A 12,729-nucleotide genomic window follows, 5' to 3' on the forward strand; every position below is an offset into this window, starting at 1 on the left:
GAAGGCAGCCAGTTGGACTGGTGGAGTCAGCTCACGAAAAAAAAAAAAAAAAGTCAAAGGAAGTGAGTGGCTAGTGTATCTAAGGATAGTAACGACACACAAATGCAGACCTGGTATACTGGACTGCTCAGACAACACAAACCCTTTTGGGCCCCTTGAAACACTGGTTGGCTCACAGATAAACAAACGTGTGTGTTCCAGCTCACGACTGAGGGTTTTACGGGTCAGACATAGTGGAAGAATTGTACAAACTGGACAAATAAACGGTTGTCTTGTCCAGGGCATTAGGGCGGAGCAGGCCGACCCAGCTGAAACTCACCTGCGCTTCAGCTGTTATTAGCTCCGCAGATGCCAAAGAGGAAACCTTCAGGAATGCAGAAAGGAATCCAACACTTAGGCTACTGGTTATTTTCTTTGGATTTATTGTGGGTTTCCTCTTAAGTGCTAATCTTATAACAGAGAGACGAACAGAAGAACACACGCACAGATTTAGATACTGTACTGATGAGGACCCACACCACTACATGGTTAACTTTAAACCAAAAGTCCCAAAACAAAACTAACCTGTTGCAGGGCCATTGCTATGGCTATTTGCAAGTAACATTTTACTACTTTCAAGTGCAAGAATATTTTCATGTAATGGCTGAAGTAAAGAAACACTACCACAAAGACCTGTATCAAATATTCAGTCCTGACCCCCTCTGGGGACTTTCTGAACGAATTTTGACCACTGAAAACCTCAAATTTTGCCACAAGTCCCCTTAAGTAGTTCCAAATTAGGTTACACATTTTATCAATGTGACTGACAACTTGGCATGTTATACTGTATATTTTGATCCAAGACATAATTGAAGCTGTAAAATGAAACTATAAGCTACAGAGCGTAAAACACAAGCATTACTTTTTGCAGATTTGAAAGCTATATTATGCCAACACTCATTTAGAGCATCTCTCAAGGTGTGTCAGCTTGTGTCACCAAGTTAGGTGAGAGCAGGGGGTCAGCCTTTGATGTCAGCACTCACTATTTCTCATAAAGGCCCAACATTTTGCTACATTGCATGATACCAGTTGTCATGCTGCACCATTGACTCCCTCCCATGCAACTTTAAACCAGAGCGGAATCTGGTTCTTTCCTTTTCACAACAGTGTAGTTGATCCTATGCAGGTAAGCAACTTCAAAACATTCAAAATATTCCCACATCTGAATATTTCCACCACAATGTGTGACTGCACGTTTGATGCACCATTGTATTAACCTCGAATGCAGCCATTTACTCACTATGCTCACAGAGTCCCAGCGAGTGTCGAGTTCAAACTTTGTTTGAACATGGACATAGTCCTCCAGTAGTTCAATCATTTCCTTGGCTCCCTATGCAATACAGAATCAATTTCAAACTTCTAACTCACACACACACATGGTTATTAAAAGCAACGATGTAACACAAAAAATGAACTAAAGATGACTCTGTAGCTATGAGGCTGCAGGCCAAAAAGGCCCTCTTACCTTCATTCATCAGCCCCTCTATGGCTGGAACAGTTCCCGGCTCAGTTTAATTTATTGCCTGGGGTCATAAAGACATTTAATGATTTGGAGGAAGACTCAGTTTTTCTCATATTTCAGGAACAAGTAGATGTGCTCCACAGTCTCCTTGTGAGGAGGCCATATTCTTTGGGTGCTGTGGTTTTTAGATGTTTTTATCCCAACACCGAAACACTGCCACCAGGACACATCGGATGATGGAGCCCTGTCTGTCTTCTCTGTTTCAGAGTCACCAGCCATAAGCTGGAGAAGAACAGAGCTGAGGCAGTTTGAGACTTTGAATTAGACTGAAGATTTTTCACCTCTGTGGTGGAGACAAGCCCCTGGTCTCCACTTTGATAATAAGCATTTCCTTTCAGGAGGAGGAATGTTATCCCAGTTTTTCCCCTCCTCCACTCATTCAAATCATACTTTTAAATTTTTTTTTTGCCACCCATTGCACATTTTTTTTTTAGACAGCAGGAGGAGCTGGAGCTCCAGGATCTCCTCATCGTTTAATCATGAAGGAAAGCTGTGGATCCATCACAATCCAATCCATACTTTTTTCAAATTTTTTTTCTCAGACTGAGACTGAGGGAGAAACTGAGAGCGTCGGCTCTCATCTGGAGGGGGGGGTGGGGGTTGTCTGATTGGCCTTGTTTGTTTGTGTTTGTTTTGTTGTGAGGACATTACAGATTACATGATTAAATATGGAATTCTTTTCAGGACTTTCTTGCTCTTCCTGCTCACCTTGGATGATCGATGTGCTGAATCTTTTCGTGAGGCTGCTCACAAGCAGCATGCCATGTGTTGCAGGAGGGTGAGGGGGAGGGAGGTCCAGAGGAGGACAGGACACTGGGGGACCTCAAGAAATTTCTACTGCATTCATGTGCAGACATGGTGCCAGAGGTTGTTGCCGGTCCAGGTGAGCACCAGCACCAGGGAGCAGAGCAGCCTCAGCCTCTCTGGCCAGCATGCCTCCTCATCCTCCTCCAGGTCACTGCTGACTGCACAGAGCACAGACAGGGGGAGGGGCTGGGGGGGGGCAGGGGGGGGGGGCGGGAGCAGAGGGAGAAGAGACCAGCACTTGAAAAAAAAAGTGCAAAAAAATCAAAAAAAAAATACAAAAAATAATAAAGTAGGTTATGAAGTTATAACAAGGCAACAAAGCAGCAATTGATAACAAGGCAAAAGAACACATGGATCTCAACATGGTTTGTACTCAGAATGACATCACAGGATCCTTCTTGAACCAGAAACTATTGATCACTTTCAAGATTTCATTTTCTGTCTTATTCACTGCTCACATTCATTCACCATTCATCACATTTCAATGTTCATTTCAGCTCATTGATAGGCTGATTCATTTAGTAGCTGATAATAATAATAATAATAATAATAATAATAATAATAATAATAATAATAATAAAAAATAATAATACAAAATTCACCAAAAAAACCAAACAAAATTTTAACCTCCTTTTACTATCCTAAAAATATTAACACAATTTTTTATACAGCAGAAAAGCAGAATATGATCTGTTGAGTGATACACATATGTTGATTTTTCATCAACAAGCTTTACTCATCAGTTATTTAGGTGATTATTATTGATATTGAATTTCATAATCAGCATTATTCCAGTTATATCACAGGTATATTCTGTGTATTTTTTTTTCATCCTTATTTATAGTAAATCTTTAAATAACAATAATTTGGCAGTTGACCATGATCACTTAATAATGATTAAGAGGCAAAGTTCAGTTTGGGTGGAAAATACTTCAATAGAATGTAATGTTTGGGAATTTATATTGCAACTATTTAGAGCGTATTATCACTAAAGACTGTAGATAAATCCATCTCTATTTTACGTTTGGTTTTTGGTTAAAATGTCAAAATGAATTTGATTAAATCAAATAGAATGGATCACAAACACAAAATGTTGTATCATAGTTGTTTGCCTGCTTGAATAACCGATTTATTGTTTCATTAATAGTGGCCATTTCTGGGGTCATCGCACATAAGAATGTCAACAACTCCTCTGTCCCTATCTTACATGCAGGGTATCTTGACTGTTCCATGTGCATCTGGTGTGCCTGGCCTTACTACCACTCCTTGTTTAATCAGTGTGAGCGCTCCCTCTCTTGGTCTTTTTGTTGCCTTACACCATCTGTCTGACTAAACATTTGTACTGAAAAGTTAGGACCCAGAAACACCAAGCTCACTCCAAAGATCTAGTGCTGACAGAGACAGACTGACGCACTGCCTTACACCACCTCACGTCTTCAGATAAAACTTTGAACAAAACTCAATGACTATGTATTAGATTGCTGTATATATCTCTGAGAGAGATGTATCTAATGACAGCTATGAGTATGTGCTGAATAAGCAGAGGTTGCAGTGATACAAAAAAAATAAATTTTAATGGCAAAACTCACAAGAAAGCTGCTGCATATTCATAGAACAAAATGACATGCCACTTGCTGAAGAAAGATATATTACATCAAAAATCTACATTATTGAAAGGGCAGACATGAAACTGCACAAAACATGAGCAGAAATATAAGTATTTCACTAAAGTGCATTAATAAAAGTTCAGTGTCATACCATAACAGACAACTTCAGACAAACCACTGTCTGAAGTTGTAATTCAAATAATGAAGATATTCTTTAAGGAAAAACGGCAAATTAGATAATCATATATTTTTTGTGTTTTATGCTGTATTGTAATATTACTTTTTCATCTTTTTTATAAATGTGACAAATTTCTTCCACTGATTTTTTATCTCTTGTAGCAAACTAAGAGTAATGTGAGGATTTTTTAACTCCTGAGTCCTGACAAGTTACTGAAGTTACCAGAAAAAAAATGTTTGACACATCTTGAATTTGTGTATTTTATATTGAAGCACGGCAGCTTTCAAGCATGAAAAATTTGGAGACATGTGTTAACATGTGAAGAATAAATAGCCTACTGTGTTTAGGTATTTGTTGAATACTGATGTATTTCAAAGAAAATACAGCAAATGGTAGAAAAGCGATGGGAGTCTGGTCTTTACTCCATCCTAGAGGCCTAGGAGCTATAGACCAATCGTCCAGTAGAGGGCGCTCCTGCGACAAACTGAATGCAAATCGCCCCAGTGTGCAGAAGAAGACGCCGGCTACTGTACAACCTCGAAGACGTAGGTAGTGTCATGTAATCATAACAAGACCAAGGTTATGCCGAAGATATTGGAGAAAAGTATGAACGACATTTGACCAAAAGAGTTTCATCTTATCTCGGTAAGAAAAAAGTTGTTTTTTACAATAGTGAAATTACTCTGTCAAATTGTAAACACCGGCATTGACTTGCTAGCAGCTTAAGCTAGTGGGCTAAGCATCAGCCGCATGACGGAGGAGTTGACGCGAAACTCCGTTTAAAAAAAAAATAATGATGATACTACACCTAACCGATTTTTAATCAGTGTGTAAAGTTTTACAATCGGCCCGCCTCTTATTCCCTTCATCCTCGTCCATCAAAAGAATCCCCGGTGGGTGGCAGCGAGCGTTGTCCTTCTTGCCGGAGTCTGAAGGCACGTTTTCTGGTGTAGTTGGGTGGGCATGTAGTTGACATGAATGTAAGGGTATACTAGATTATTCCGTGAGCGGAGTTTGGTGTGCGATGCCCTCCCACCCGGAGGGGTGATGTCCCAGCGCTGACACAGCACTGCGGACAGAGGTCTGGCTATGCCGAAGCACATTGTTGAGGGGCTCAGCTGTTGAATCTGTAGCTGAAGTACACAGGGTCAACGGAGGAGGAACTTAAAGGAAACAATGTGAATGAATGCACTGCCAGTGTTTCCATATGTGGTGCTAAGTGTGAATGACAGCTAAAGCCAGATGTTCTCTGCTCTTCTCTGATATCAACCCAGTTCGCGATGAGCGTCCCATGTTTCTTGTCCTCCGCTGCCCGAGGCTTCAGACTGCGGTGTCCCGTCGCCGGTCTGCTCTGCTGCCGGCTACTGGGCCCTAGCTCCGTCACCAGGTGAGTTTCATCTGGTTTGTTGTGTTTTTTGCGGTCTGCTGTCCTGGCTGTTCACTCCTAAGACAGAGTAGAGACTGACAACAAAGGAACTATATTTTGACACTATCCAGGGAAATGTTTTGTTGGTAGTTCAGCCGGATCTACCTCTCAGGTATCAAGTGTGATTTATCCTAAAGGGTCAGTTCAACCAAATCACCAAATATAGATATTTCCGCTTAACTGTAGGACTACATAGACAGATAGTTTTAGAGTGGTGTTTGGTGTTTTTCAAATCTAACTTTTCAGTTCTTTGGGCACCACCAGAAATGAAATTGCTCTCACCTCGATTTGTGTCAGAGCAGCAGCAGCGTCTGAAGTGGTAGAGGCCAATAGCCCATAATTTAAACACAGATGACAAAAAAAACTATCCACACAGCTGGATGAAACGAGGTGTTAGTGACAAAATATGTTGTTTGGTAATTTGTGTGAACTGGCCCTTTAAGTTATTTCAAGCTTGCTGACAATGAGGGCAAAGTCCACTTGCTTTTTTCAAAACTTCCAGTCATGTAAGACTACTGTCCCGTGAACCAACTGTCTAAGAGGATATTTGTCATTCAAGGCAAGCGACAAAAACTTTCACTTTTATTAGAAGAAATATGTCCTCCAAGAGACAAATGGACCATCTAGAGAGGACAGCAAGCAACTCCAGACAAAATGTAAGTTGATATTTTGTAATAAATATGTTCACCTTGATTGTATGTCAACTGTGTCCCTTTGTGACTGCATCCAGATACTGACAACCCATGACAATTAATCATTTCGTAAACTCCAAACAGGCTCTGTATCCAGCTCAAGTATGTGGAATCATAAGTGAGTCAGAGACAGTAAAACGTTTGAGGATAGCCGTCCATGCAGACTTCAGCTTCAAAGCCGGACAGTGGTGAGTAGATGCTAACATTAAGTGTTCACCAACTCACTAAAAACTTTCTGTCATGTTAAGGAACACATTGTGTTGGGACTCCTTTATGTATTGCACTGGGGAGACCAAGAGAAATGAGAAAGTTACTCTGGCTTAGATGTGTTTTATTAAATTAATTTGTGACTTCTCTTCTTGGGACAAATGGATAAAATAGAAGGCTAGCAGTCAGGGTAACTATCGTAGAAAAATGCATGAACACTCCCAAGTAGGATTAACAGGAGGTTTTCCTGGTTTTCCCATTCTGCTGACATTGTGTGAATACTACATTAGTCTCCTTAAACTTGTCTCTGACCAGTTAGGTTTAAAAAAGAAGTTAACATAGTAATAAGGTCTTCATAAAAACAGAGATCATCAGAAATTGCCAAAAACATAGATTACCTGAGCTCACTTTGTAAAACTTCAATCTGAGTCCTTTTGTAGTGCCTGTAGTGCTCATAGTAACCACGAGGTGGTAGTCTGGTGCTTGATCTGTCCTACCATTGGCCTGGTGGTTTTCTTTTCTTATACAAAACTGTTACAGTACAGTTTACAATCTGACCTCACAGTCAACATGTAGATCAGCTCAAGATTATTTTTGAAAAGAGGAAGACAATTGTTTTCAAGGAATGTATCGCGTCAACGAAATTTAGGATCAAAGCTTGTTGTCTAACAAGGACAAACCAAATAGTTGTTGGGGACATCATAAGATCAAGTTACCGCACAGATTCGTGTAGGGAACTTTTGTATGTACTGGGTTGCATGTACATTTGCAGCTTTGACTTGAAAGGTGCTTGAGACACAGCGACTTGTTTTTGACTGATGCCTAACACTGCAAAATGTTTTAGCTTAGTTAGTTTTGTTTATTATCCTTTCAGAAATTCCTTTTGTATCTGTGGCAATTGTGAGACAAGTAAATACATTTCAATTAAAGACAGACCGTGAACAACATAATGTTCCAAAGTACATCAAAGTGAAAGTGACATAACTATCCTATTTCAAGCATTTGTTTAACAGAGCTCTGCTGGAGGGTATGTTTTCAAGCAAAACTTTCAGTGACTCTCTTATAATCATAATAGAAAATGTAGTACTTTTTGGATGATTGCAGAGCGTTTTTCCCCAAGGGTGTGTCTTTCACTCTGTGTTGCCAGTGTTAATTAGTGCACCGTGCACATGCAGAATATGTACATGCAGCCATACTGTAGGTGGGCGGTGGTGAGATACGAAACCGGCAGCCAGTTGACCTGAGGCAACTGATAATGAATGCAAATAGATGGAAATCTTTGAGTTTCAGTGTTTCTGAGGAAAAAGGGCCATTTAGTTTCCAGGTGGGAGAGGAGGAGGAGGAGGAGGAGGCAGAGAAGGAGAAGGAGAAGGGGGAGGAGGAGGAGGAGGAGGTGGGTGGAACATATGTGTGCGTCTTCACAGCAGATCCACATTTATGATGCCTCTGAGGGTTGTGGAGTAAGTGTCTCTCTCTAGAGTTACAGTGGGTCATTGTGTTGGTTGTGTTGAACATTAGCCCAACTGTTTAGCATTGCTGTTTTCCTTTTGGGCGGTTACTCCGCTCTGCTTGTTGATGGACAGATGCGACCACGTTGGGTGTAAGACTGGGATGTTACACTTTGAATAAACTAACTGGCAGGCAACTTTCCATCTGGTTTGGTTTTGTTCTCTATGCATTCCCCTTCACTGAGGTCAGAGGTCACCACTCTACCTTCATTCACACTTTGACCCTCAGTTCAGCACATTTTGACTCTTGAATCGACTATTGTGTAGAAATCTGAAAAGTCAGCTCCATCTCCAGCCCAAATAACATGGTGGTTATAACGATGTGCATGCCTTTTATAATACAATTCAATTTATATTTGAAAACAGCACAACCACAGTCAGACTTAGTACTGTCATGTTACAGGGAACAGACATTTTTTAGCCAGTGGGTTTTAGCCCAAGCTGATCATCATCTGACAATCATGTTTTGTGGTTGTGTTTGCAGGGTGGATTTCTTCATCCCCGGGGTGGAGAAGGTGGGAGGTTTCTCCATGTGCTCCAGCCCGGGTTTGCTGCAGCGGGAAGGGGTCATTGAACTGGCCGTAAAATACACCAAACACCCCCCGGCCCACTGGATCCACACTATGGTGAGTGGGGTAGTCACCCTCTGTGCGATTTACAGTTGTTATTATTATAAGTATCTCATTATAATGTTGGAAATTCTCAGTGTTACTGTGAGTGGTCAGTTGCCCAGGAAAATTATTGAGAGTTACCTGGAAAGATAAGGAGTAGAGGAGTAGAAATGTTCTTGAAAAGTAGATTTGGTCATCCACAAGTCTGTCTAATGGCTTGGAAGATTGCAACTGCTAGTGTGTGTGCAAGAAAGGCGCAAAAAAAGAGATTCAGAAAGCAAATGAGTGGAGAAAACGGATCAGGGTGGTGAGAAGGGGAGTTGTGATATAGTTAGGAAATGAACACTGCTACATAATCACACCCGTGGTTATTCTAAAAGTGAAGTGTCAGAATAAAAATGCCAAATAAGACGATATGTTCAGAATCTGTTTAATTTATTTTCTTTGTGTCTGACCCTGCAGAAGCACTAACTGTACTAAAAGGCTAAATTAAAAAGTCGTAATTGACTCTACTCGAACATTTAGTTCATTCAACCCCTGAAATGATTCCGTTCCATTTCATAATTTGCTTTTTTTTATTATTGTTTTTTTTTTACCCATATGACCCCTGATGTGTTTCAGTGGTTGCTAATTGCTAGTCAAGGATGAGTTAAAGTGAGTAATCAATTTGCAGCTGCTTGTATGGTAGGTCTAATGTAAAACTGTAATAGAAGCTGGCGTTTATCCGTGCAACTGTAGAGTAGAACGTTCTGAAAAATGCAGTTGTGCTAAGGTCTACGCAGGGTATATAAAAAATTAAAAAGAAAAAAGGCCATTAGAATATAGATTCTTCATGCAAAATATGTAATAGCTGCGTAACATTCTATTGTATTTACCAAGAACATGTAATTCAAGTATGTTTTTCTTTATTCATCCACTGTGTGCAAGTTGTTGTATGAATATGAACAAAGTCTCCTTCCAGCTTGCCTTTCACTCTCTCTACTCTGCATGTTTGTTTGGCAGCTTCAGTGTTTGATGATGCGTCCTAATAAACATCTTTGAGCTATTATGCCGTGTGTAAATAAGTAACAGAGAGCGGTGTGATGTTTTTGAGTATTCTGAGACTTACAGCTCTCAGCCCTGGGATCGTTTGATGATCCTTTTGTTTGACATAGTGCTCAGACTCCTCTCTGTGAGGCAGGAGAAGTGTTGGGGCCGTGACAGCAGATAAAGCGCGCGAGCATTATCCTTTTGAGTTCAAAAGAACTTCACTGTGCAAGTTGTGAAATCGCTTTCACCTTGGCATAGGTTTGTTATGTGTATGCATGCTGATCTGAAAGTGTCTTTTTACTGTTTCCTGAGGCTTGTCTTGAATGTAGTTAAAGTAATACTGTACTTGACACAGAATTTATTTTTCATGTCTTAGAAAAAGTGAATTTCAGCTGCTGAGCACGAAGAAATGTTGGAAGTCCAAGCGTCCATCTTAGCACCGTCTGTTGCCATCACCTTTTTCAATTTCTGTCTATATTTTGAATGCTTCCCTTCTCTCCCTCATCTCAGTGCGCAGTGGGTTCCCAGGTGGCCATGCGTGTTGGCGGGGACTTCTTCTTCGACCCGTCACCTTCTGAACCCTCCTTGGATTTGCTGCTGGTGGCTGGCGGCGTAGGCATCAACCCTCTGTACTCCATCCTGTTGCACACCACAGATCTCCTGCATCTTAACCACGCCTCGGGCGGTCGGGACTACAACATAGGCTCTGTTCACCTATGCTACAGTGCCAAAAACACCCAGGAGCTGCTTTTCAAGGTGTGTTAATGTATTGTGTTTTGGGAAATCGTTGTGAGGAAATTTAGGAAACTTTTGGCCTGTTTTTTTTTTTTTGCCGATTTTTATAACTGAATATCTGAGTTAGGCCGTCAGCAGTCTTCACATGTATGTCCGTGATATAAGGGAAGGTGTGTTGCAGTATGTAAGGATATAACAAATGTATTATTACATAACTTCTGTGTTCCCAGAGTTCCATCATTGAGGCGTGTCGGGAGTTCCCTGACAAGTTCTCCTGTGACTTTCATGTCACGCAACAGAGCACAGATGTCGACCCACAACTCCAGCCATTTATCAACCGTAAGTAATGCCCATATACACACACTCCTACACACATACTTTTCTTTGTTTAGCTGGAATGACTGAGTGAATGTCACATTGTAGCACAGTCTGTCTTTGTTGATTTATCTGTGTCGTCATGTAGAACAGGCACTATCAAAGCTCATCGAGGCAGACTCAGAGGGAATAGGTGCCGCAGCACATAGTTTTGATGAATTGATTGACTGCCCTTGTGTCTCCCCAGGCAGGAGAGTCACGGAGGAGGAGCTGCGGGCTCACGTGAACCCGCAGAGGACTTTGTGTTACCTGTGCGGGCCCCCGCCCATGATCGAAGCAATTTCAAAAACTCTCATGGACCTCGGCCTCCCAAAAGACAGGATCCTCTATGAGAAGTGGTGGTAGAACCTCCAACAGTTCCCAGAAATCAACAGGATGCATGGGGTGTGGCGAGAATGGAAAGCAACTGAAGTATTCCAGTGATGTGGAAATTAATATGAGTGCTCAAGCAGTTGAGGAAATTCATCCTCCAATCCCTGATGCTGCGACCTGATCTGTGATAGACCGCTGGGACTGCCCACTCTTCAGCTAGCAGCTGCCTCATAAAGACATTAGAAATGAGTTTTAGGTCTTATGATGTTAACAGGAAGACTGAGCGAACTGTAAAATCATTGCTTTTAAGACATTTTACAGCTCACTGCCTTGCTGAATGATGCACCAAATCTGCAACTTCAGTGTTCCCTTCATGTGTATGATGGACACATTCTGATGCAAATATTACACACCCTCATATTCGATCTCATTTCCAGCCTGAACTTGCTTGACTAATGTTCTGCTTAAACAGATGAATAGGTGATGTTTAGTTTGACCCACAATTTTCACCTAAATGTTTACGCACCAAGTAACCTATGCAAGCATGTCTTAAAGGAATAGTTTGACATTTTGGGAAATGCACTTATTCGCTTTCCTGCCAGGAGTTAGATGAGAAGATGAATACCACTGTCAGCTAAATATAAAGCCTCAGCCAGCATACAGTTATCTTAGCTTAGCATACAGACTGTTTGCAGGGGACACAGTTTATATGGCTCTCTGACAAAATGTGCCTAGTAGCACCTCTAAAACTCACTAATTAACGTGTCAAACCTCATTTGTTTAATCTGTTAAAATAAAAACAAAGTGTGAAACCAACACATTGTGGTTTTATTGGGGGGGGCATCTGCTGAACTTCCAGGAAGTCACTGCACCCAAGTAGTCTGGCACATAAACCCCCCCTTAAAACTGCAACTTTTTGTTTTTACACTTTGGTTTTTGTATGGATGAAATATAATGTGATGTGTACTGTGTTGAATTACCAGGCTAGCAGTTCCCCCTTTTCCAGTCTTTGTGCTAGCTTCTCTTCTAACTCTCAGCAAGAGAGTAAATAAGCATATTTTCCAAACTGCCAAACTATTGCTTTAAAGTCTCTAGAACTTAGAGGACCAGTGCAAACAATTGCAACATGTACTGTAATTTTACACTGTACATAAGTGTTTGAGTGACTCATTTTCTTCTAGCATAGACCATGCGTATATATACTTAGTGAAATATCTCAGAGCTATTTATTTGCAGAACTGAAGATTTTAGAGTTGTTTGGCTGATGAGTTTGACTGAGCTAAAATGGAGTGATTGTTTCTACATTCTACTCACATGCAAACTTCACACCACTCTGTGTATTTTTAGTCAGGAACTTAATCTCCCACATATTGACCAGTGTCCCTGCATGTTTACTCACTTACACTATTACACACATCCACATACCCATGAACGGTTTCTCATCCCAGAGTGGTGTTAGTATCCCATGGTGCACTATAATGGAACCTCCAGGTGGTCTGATTTGTTTGGATCACTGAACATCCCTCAGAGATGGTTGCAAGCTTCTTCTTGTTGTCTCTCAGTAGGGGTTGCGCCGTAGAGAACCATTTTCGAGTGTCTGCGTTTTTTTTTCCCTCATGTGAGGAAAAGGGTTGCTGGTAATGTGAGATGTAAAGGTAATAAAGAAAATTGAGTCAGTCTG

The 12,729-nt window shown here is 41.0% G+C and overlaps 1 protein-coding gene across 2 annotated transcripts; it reads left to right on the plus strand.

Moving 5' to 3' along the window:
- Positions 1–4,621: 4,621 nt before the first annotated feature.
- oxnad1 (oxidoreductase NAD-binding domain containing 1) lies at positions 4,622–12,727 on the plus strand. 2 transcript variants are annotated; one of them, XM_040121952.1, is made up of 8 exons: positions 4,622–4,798; positions 5,428–5,540; positions 6,169–6,235; positions 6,356–6,459; positions 8,471–8,612; positions 10,137–10,382; positions 10,592–10,700; positions 10,924–12,727. In XM_040121952.1, exons 2-8 carry the CDS (start codon positions 5,434–5,436, stop codon positions 11,079–11,081), a joined length of 933 nt encoding a protein of 310 aa, XP_039977886.1. In that variant the 5' UTR covers positions 4,622–4,798; positions 5,428–5,433; the 3' UTR covers positions 11,082–12,727. The 2 variants fall into 2 exon arrangements, with proteins under 2 accessions (XP_039977886.1, XP_039977885.1); XM_040121951.1 differs by having other exon boundaries at positions 4,623–4,798; positions 6,139–6,235.
- Positions 12,728–12,729: the final 2 nt, after the last annotated feature.

This window comes from Xiphias gladius, chromosome 24 (assembly GCF_016859285.1).
Source record: "Xiphias gladius isolate SHS-SW01 ecotype Sanya breed wild chromosome 24, ASM1685928v1, whole genome shotgun sequence".
Classification (NCBI taxonomy): domain Eukaryota; kingdom Metazoa; phylum Chordata; class Actinopteri; order Istiophoriformes; family Xiphiidae; genus Xiphias; species Xiphias gladius.